Source organism: Heptranchias perlo, chromosome 27 (genome assembly GCF_035084215.1).
Source record: "Heptranchias perlo isolate sHepPer1 chromosome 27, sHepPer1.hap1, whole genome shotgun sequence".
NCBI classification, from domain to species: Eukaryota; Metazoa; Chordata; class Chondrichthyes; order Hexanchiformes; family Hexanchidae; genus Heptranchias; species Heptranchias perlo.
The window spans coordinates 26,152,974-26,161,127 of NC_090351.1; the positions used below are offsets into that span (position 1 = coordinate 26,152,974).

Consider the following 8,154-nt stretch of genomic DNA (forward strand, 5'->3'; position numbering starts at 1 on the left):
AATTACATGGGCGCATGCATGGTCAGGCGTCCTTATTATCATTAAATAGGCAGGCTGCCAGTGGCCACTAGCACTATTGATTGGCAACTCGTCTAACTGGTGGTGGGGGGGGGGCAGGGGTGGGAGGTGTACGTTAGGAATATCAGGCATCTCTGATGCTTTTTAAAGGCAGCCTGCTCCTCTTAAAGGGGAGCTCCAGGCTGCTGCAGGCAACCGGAGGGCAACTTCTGAACATGGCAGGCCAAGGAGAAGCTTCAAGGAGAAACTTCTCGGATGCAGCATTGGATATCTTGGTGGAGGAGGTTGGCAGGAGAAGGGATATCCTCTTTCCACCAGCTGGCAGGAACATATCTCGACAAAAATTTACAGGGCTATGGGGAAAGAGCAGGGGAATCAGACTAATTGGATAGCTCTTTCAAAGAGCCGGCACAGGCACAATGGACTGAATAGCCTCCTCTTATGCTGTACTTACTATGATACTATGATACACTAAATGCTAATCCTTGTCCCTCACTTCCCTTTCAGGTGAAGCAAATGTAAAGCACCCAGATTATGAGGAGCTGGAAGAGAGTAGCACTCGTGATGACACAGTGTCACTCGACTTTATCCTAGCAAGCACTAGCTCAGATGCTAACATTGCGTACTTTACAGGATAGGCTACAGGGTCTGCACTAGGAGATTCACCGAGCACTAGTAGCGTGGGCAGGGGATGGAACAGTCCAGGAAGCAGCTTGCCAGAGGGAGAGCTTGCATCCTAGCCTTGCAGCAGAGGGTACAGATGAAGATCTCGAGGGCACAGCCTACATTATAAAGACTGATTCCTATACACTGGGGCCTTTTAAGTGCACTGGGTAGCCTGCCAGAGAGCTTGCGCACAATGGCAGAGAGCATGGAGGAATCCAGCTCTAGCTTTTGTAGGATCATACAGTATGGTATTCAGTCCACGGAGTCAACTGTGGAGTGAATGACCAGCTCTATGAACACTGCAGTGGGGCCCAAAATGGTGGAGCCTCTGGTGACAGCTCTGACTGCTACCATCATGACTCTGGGGACTCTCATCTTCTCAGGTTTTCAATCCATGAAGGAAAGAATGGACAGGAATGTGGTGAACATGAAGAGAGGCTTCCAGAACATCTGTACATTCCTTAACTTTGTTCGCATGCAGAGAAGTGGTCATGTAGAGACGTAGCCCCATGACAGTGATATTAGCTTCATGGGAGAGGCTCATACTGTCCTCTCCCAGATGACAGCACGCCTGCTTCCCTGCCAGCCTCTGACCCAGCTGGCCCAGACTGCCCTGGCTGATGCCGAGACACAGCAGTCTGCAGCTGGGCCCTTAAGGGCCAGAGCAGCTCGAGGTCAGCAGCCTTCCACCTCCAAGTCTCCTGCAACAGGGGAACCACCTCATAGGAGCAGTAAAATAGGTCAATGGGCACAGAGGACTGGCACAAAGGGATTGCACTAGGGAGATTTTAGTTCAATATTAAGGGAAGGAAAAGTTGTCAAATCCACACAATATTAAATGAAAAGGCTTTTTTTTGCATTGATGTTGGTCTTCATTCTTAGTTATGTAAGAGGAAGATCCAGGAGGTAGTAGTGTCCTAATACAAGCACAGGACCAAAATATAAATATTTTAATGAGCCCTGTGGTCATTTTTGACAGCCGCCGCAAAATTGCTAAGTGAAACGCAATTTCGTGCCCAAAAACAGGACAAAACAAAAACTAATTTCTACCACAATGTTTCCCTTACCAATCAGTGCTGTTAAACAGACATCTTTGAAAGTATGAATACTAGCTTGACCTGAAAATGTCACAGAGCAAAGATCAGGATGACACATGTAACTACAGGTCTACGTTAGACAAGAGGGTGCAAAATTCTCCCATTGGGCTTTTAGTGTACTGCACATAACTAGGTGGATGTTATGTGAAATCTCTCCAAACCTATGCTGCGTGTATCCCTAATTTCACTGGTAACACAGTAAAAAATGAGGTGGTGTTGCGGCTTCTGATTACTCTGAAATTCACCTAAAATAATATGAGTTTCAGCGGCATTTCCAGAGGCAGCAGCACGCACCCCAGTGGTGTAATTATTACTGCCAGAGGCAAAGGTCGCCATCTCTTCTGGCCACTGACAAACTGAATGGCTCAACCCACCATTCTGGTAAACAGTGCAATTTTTGTTGTTGCATGTCATTCTGCATTCACCTTCCACGGCTATCATGGCAGGTGTGATAGCTAGAAAAAGTCACAGATCTCTAAAACAACTATGCTTGCTATGGAATCAGCCCTCAAATTGGCTGGTTTCCACAGTACCAAGAACCTCAGGCAATAGAAATATGTCATCAATCTTTTTTGCAAAATCTAATCAGCATTCATCACAAATGTCACTTGTGCATTGCTTTTGTTGGTAATGGATTAAAAGGAGCATTAACTATGAATTATCGCTGTAAAACACTAATCTCAGTTCAAAACCTTTGATAAACCATCAGATTTTCTACTGTAGTGTAAAAGGTTTGAGCCACTGTTTAATTAAAATGAGCATCTATATTACCAGGTATGTATGATGCATTAAAGTGCCCATGAAATTCCAAAAAAAAGTAAATTACAGCCAATTTCAGGGGTAGTTTATATTTGTTCCTGTGGGGCAGAAATTTGTCTGTGTCCATTTTTGTCCGCAGCCAGCGCGCGGCTGAGCCGAGGCCCAAAGCTGGCCCGAAATTGGACCTCGGGCCTCATCTAAACATTTCGGATCCATGGCAGCAAAATCTGAGCACAGCATGCCCAGCAGCCCAATTTGCGTGAGGTCTTAAAACAGGTATTAGGCCATTCATTAACCTAGGTAATCAATACGGCAACAGGCATTTTTCAAGTATTCTTGGAACGCAGAACACAGCCCTGCAAAACTGGTCATCTTCGCGAATGTTTTCCACCCAGAAAACAGGGTTTTGCAATGTTCATAGAGCTGGCCGCTTGCCCCATGGTTGATTCCATGGTCTGAATGCCGTATGATCCCACACAAGCTACAGCTGGACTCCTCCATGCTCTGCCATTGTGTGCATGCTCTCTGGCAGGCTGCCCAGTGGACTTAAAAGGCCCTAGTGTATAGGAATCAGTCTTTATAATGTAGGCTGTGACCTCGAGATCTTCATCTGGGCCCTCTGCAAAGATGTCCAATTTCTACCCCTTTATGTTTATACTCCTGTTCAAATTTGACTAGCCTTAAAGAAATGCTACAAACTGCTATGAAAAAAGAGATACTTGCCTGGTGCCAAGTTGTCCAACAAATCTTTCATCCTATTATTAATGTTAAATATTGCCAATTTTTCTTTCTTAAGTCAACCACCCGTAGATTGAGCTAACAGTGATCACTGCTATTACATACCTCATACATGTGATTGTGCTTAAAATTGTCTGATGAAGTGTTATTGGTGGTTGGTGAAAGCAGTTAGATGACCGTAGAACATTTTGAGAAAGCTATTTTGACTGTAATTATATAGATCTATGATAAGGTGTAATCTATTGCAATAATATCCGCAGGCTTAAGCTGCAGATATTAGACCTAATAGCTGTGTTTAAAAAATGTTAGCACAAAAAGGCTGAGGATTTAATCAAATAGGAATTTTTTAAAAAAGTCTTTAAACATGCATTTAACAGGTAACTACCACTGATTTACAAATCAACAGCAAGTGGACATAAATGGGATTATAACTAGAAGAATGAAGGGGGAAATTAGAATATAGAGGAGTCTTAGAACATGGAATGTTTTATCACATGTGGCTTTTGAGGCAGACACTACAACATCATTTAAATGGGAATTGGATAAGTATTTGAAAAGGAAGAATAGAAAAGGATACTGGGATCTTAGCAAAATTTGGTCTGCACAAGCCTATGGGGTGGATGCACAGTGTGAGGTGGATTGTGCTGAGTTTTGCGATAAAAGCCCCACACCTTATTTTGAATAGGCTGCAGCCACAGGAAAAGTTTACCCAATAAACTTGGCCTGTAGTACACTTGGCTGGGCAGTGCAAAAATCTGGTGGGGGAGCAGTGCTTAAAAGCAGCACCGAGTCATTTAAGGGGAAGTTGTGGTAAGGTCAGAAAATTTGAATAATTGATCACAATGGCACAGTGGAGACATGAAGTGGAGATATGATTGTTTTGAAGTGGATGAATTGGAGCTTCTGCTGCAGAAGGTGCACCATTGGAGGTGGGTTCGATTTAGGGCTGAACGCCACCCTCTTGTATAAATATGGATACGAGCTGCATGGACAGACGTCATCTATTAAGTCACTGCAGTCACCCAGCTCCCTCCTCCTGCCTATAAATGAGGACGATGTATGCTGGTTCTAGGAGCAAGATGAAGGTGAGTGTGCTCCTCACTTTATATTGATTTCTTATGGACCCATCAGGTATGGCACAAACTGAAGTTGGAAATTCCCACACCCTCCTGGAAGTACCATTTCAAGCATTGTTCACAACTATTATCCTTTTGCAATGCTGTTTGTTTGTGCCTAAGCTAAATGGCATGCTTTTGTTGATGTTGCAGGTGATAGATGAGGAACAGAAAAAAAACAGATGCTGAAGTAACCACGATAAGATGGTCATCTGCTCTTTGAGGGAGGGGTTCTCGGTCGTGGATGTAGAAGATGGTCTGGTTCCTCCTAAGACCCATCTACTCAGTGTTCCTCCCCCTTCATAAAATGTGAGCACTGTTGACTGCTACATAGTTAATGGTCACTGACATATATGATGGTTTTGCTGTGGTCAGATACCACCTGACTATTGAGTACAGTTCTTTTCTCTTCAAGAAGGTCATGGGGTTTATATGAAGAGCTCTGATGGATATCTGAGTGCTATGTATGACTCTTTGCATCAAATGGGACCCTTTTGTCTGTTGAAAACTGGGGTTCCTGCACAGTTGAAGCTTCTTTTCTATAGGGAAAGCTGCCCCTTGCAAACATCAGTTGCCACTTCCCTATTACGTGTGCACTGCAGATTGCCTAATATGGCAGATATCTCCTGGGTTGGCTTTGAAGGATGAAGTAGCATGTAAATTTGTTCAATTCTATGGGAGCAATGCAGATATTGTGCACAGATCATTGTCCAGCAGATGGCACAACTCTGGGGCAGCATGTTTCGAGAAGCAGAGGCAGTGAAGACGGAACTCTTCTGACATGTCCCTGTACAAATCCCATGGCAGTGATAGATGTGGCTAAAATACCTAAGGGTCATTGCATGTGCATTTGTTGGCTCCTCATGACTCCCCTTCCTCACCTCAACTATTCAGCGTGTTCAGAACGCATCATGCCTTTCTAAGGTGCAATGTGAATGCCAGCAGAATGAAAGGATAACGAGGAAAGATATTGACGAGGCAGGAAACCCCAAAAATACTAAAATAGAGATCTTCCCAGCCAATCCAGTTAATGTGTTGAGAAAATTGCAGCAAAGGGAGAATGAAACCACAAAAAAAAATTAACTGCAAACTTACCTTCTTGTTTTAAGAGGAATGCTTCAGAACACTTGTGTGCCCATTTCTTATGGGTGAGCTTTATATTGTGGGTAGAACCTTGCTCAATTTCATAAAATTTGGGACTGCAAACTTTATTGTGGGAAATGAGGCCTCGTATTCTGGTAATGCAGCCTCATTAATTGCTCTGGTCGGAAAATCGGGTACTCATGGATTGGCAGTACAAGATCAGATGCCTACTGTGTGTGAGGCCCCACCGGTGGCATGGGGCATCAGAAAATTTACCCTCTAATGTCTGCTATGCCTAAACTCTCCATAATTGCTGCATTGAATCTTATTTTTTGGCAATTATTAATTGCATTTGCTGAAGAATAGAGCAGTGAAAATTCACAGTGCATTTTTTTGTATGAGTATGGATATTTTAAAATCAGAATTTCAAACAAAAATATGTTTTCTTTAATTTACCCAAACTTTAAGTATTATTTTGTATTAGGCCATGTACCATTCCATTCAATTTGATTCTTATAATGATCTCTGATCCACTTTGTTTTACCCAAACTTAAATACATTTTTTGTGCACACACATGAATACATGCACAGAGGTAGAAGAGGTCATGCTGAGTAAAACAATCCCTAACTTGCCACCATCTGAAATTTTTCTTGTAAAGTTTTAAATAATTCAGAAGTCTTCAATAGGGTGGTGTACAAGTCATCAGTTATTTCCACCCTAACTAGATTTTCTCCTCAAAATATAATTAAGTGGCACATAGTTTGGGTAGGGTGGTGAGCTGCTGCTTTAAATACTCTTGTGGTACCCTGGAAATATTTTTTTACAGGAATCCTGAAGATTACTTAATGCTGACACCACCATGCTCTTTTCACTTTAGTGGGAGGCGGGGAGACAATGTAGGACTTCTTTGAGCCACATGAAGCCACCAAGGATGCTTAGCAAGCAAAGAGAAACGCTGGCACAATCGCTCACAGTTTATTTTGAATACATTTTTTTAGAACAAAGCTCATCCTCAGACATGTGAGCCCGTGAATCTCAGACCGTGCAGTGAATTCCCCAGAAGAGATTTTCATGAGTCTCCGTTGTTAGTTGTGTAGACTTCCGAACGTCATTAGCATGTCAAAAGTTCATGATAATTGTTAAATACCAGTTCTATTGGAATGCGCATATACAACAACAACTGGCATTTATATAGCGCCTTTATCGTAAAACGTCCCAAGATGTTTCACAGGAACCATTATCAAATAAAATGGAAAAGTCAATATTAATATTGGGGAGCGAAGTAGTGGCCTTAGAGGGAGCAGTACTGTTGGTGTTTGATGGATTATCTAATGATATATTGGAGAAACCAAGTTGCCAGGGAACTTCAGTCGAACAGTTTAACAGAATTAGCTGATTAACTAAAGTCGGACAAAATAACAGATACCCAGTGACTTAGAAGCTGTAGCCTGATCCTGGGGTTTAGATAAAATTTGTAAACCATGTCTTTTCATGTTATATGAATTCCTTGAATGGATTACTACCAAGGCAACTCACTGTCATAGATCCGTAACTATGAAACACAAAAACTTTCCATAAACAGACGCTTGCTGTCATGGAGGAAAAGTCGTTGGGAAATAAATGATCATTGATAACGAAATAAATGAGGACGATCATAGGTAAGTTGATCGACCGCATCAATTGGACAGCACCCTGTTGGAAACACCCAAACAGCGTAGGCGGAGGAAAACAGTAACTCCCAAAGAAAGAGATGATCTTATGAAAATTGGAAAGGCAGAAAAATAGCTATGATTTTAAGAAGGAGGGTCACTACTCGGGTGTATTATTTAAATAACCGAACTGCAGTCCAGATGGGAGTTAGCTGGAAGGACTGGAACTTACCTGACGCAAGTTGCATCCAGGCGCAGACTTTGTAGACCGTGGCCGAGTTGCAAAAGAAAAAGAGACTGAAGCAGACGAGGCAACCGATGATCAGAAGCATGGAGATGCCAACGAAGAACATGGCAGTTTTGAAGGCTCCCGAGGGGATAGAGCCAAAATCCAGGGCACTTCCTTTGCAGATCAGCTCCCTGGTCAGTCCGTTCCCGATACAGTAATGAAACAGTCCGAAATAGCCAGCCTGGGGAGTATTGATACTGTCCCCAATCCAGTAGGGCTGGATAAAAATGACCACAGTTATAATAGCAAAACAAATAGTGAAGATAGCCCAGAGAACACCTATTGCTCTGGAATTCCTCACATAATTGGTGTGATAGATTTTAGCAGCCTCTTGGGCCGGTAACATTTTGTCCCCCATTCTTAAAGATACCTGGTTTCAAAAAAAAGGTCTTAATCAGTTCCTGCTTTGCTCTTTTTTTGATGCGGATAAAATTCGTTGCCTAGGATGCTTTCTCGCTTGCTTTTCCTTGAGTCATGTTGCTAAGGAAACGAACTGTTGGCTCTGAATATACCTCAGCACGCAAATAAATTCTGCCGTCTCGAATGTGTTCTGGCTCGGTTCCAGCTCAAATCGCCTTGGTCCAGTGTTGGTTCTCTGGGGAGGAATAATAGAAGCTCAGAGTTTCAGCACTGTGGATAGCAGCTTCATGTGGACAGAGTTTGAGGCTGACGCGAAATTGACGTACAAACGCGGCTCCCAGAGCAGAGTTAGAGCGTCTGGCTGATTAAAAAGGCAATC

The 8,154-nt window shown here is 42.9% G+C and overlaps 1 protein-coding gene across 1 annotated transcript in view; it reads right to left on the minus strand.

The window, feature by feature from the left end:
• Positions 1-7,773, minus strand: part of LOC137344640 (LHFPL tetraspan subfamily member 5 protein-like) — a 117,885-nt gene extending 110,112 nt beyond the window's left edge. Inside the window, exon 1 of the mRNA XM_068007766.1 lies at positions 7,359-7,773. Coding sequence (XP_067863867.1) covers positions 7,359-7,773 — 415 coding nt within the window. The remainder of the gene's footprint in view (positions 1-7,358) is intronic.
• Positions 7,774-8,154: the final 381 nt, after the last annotated feature.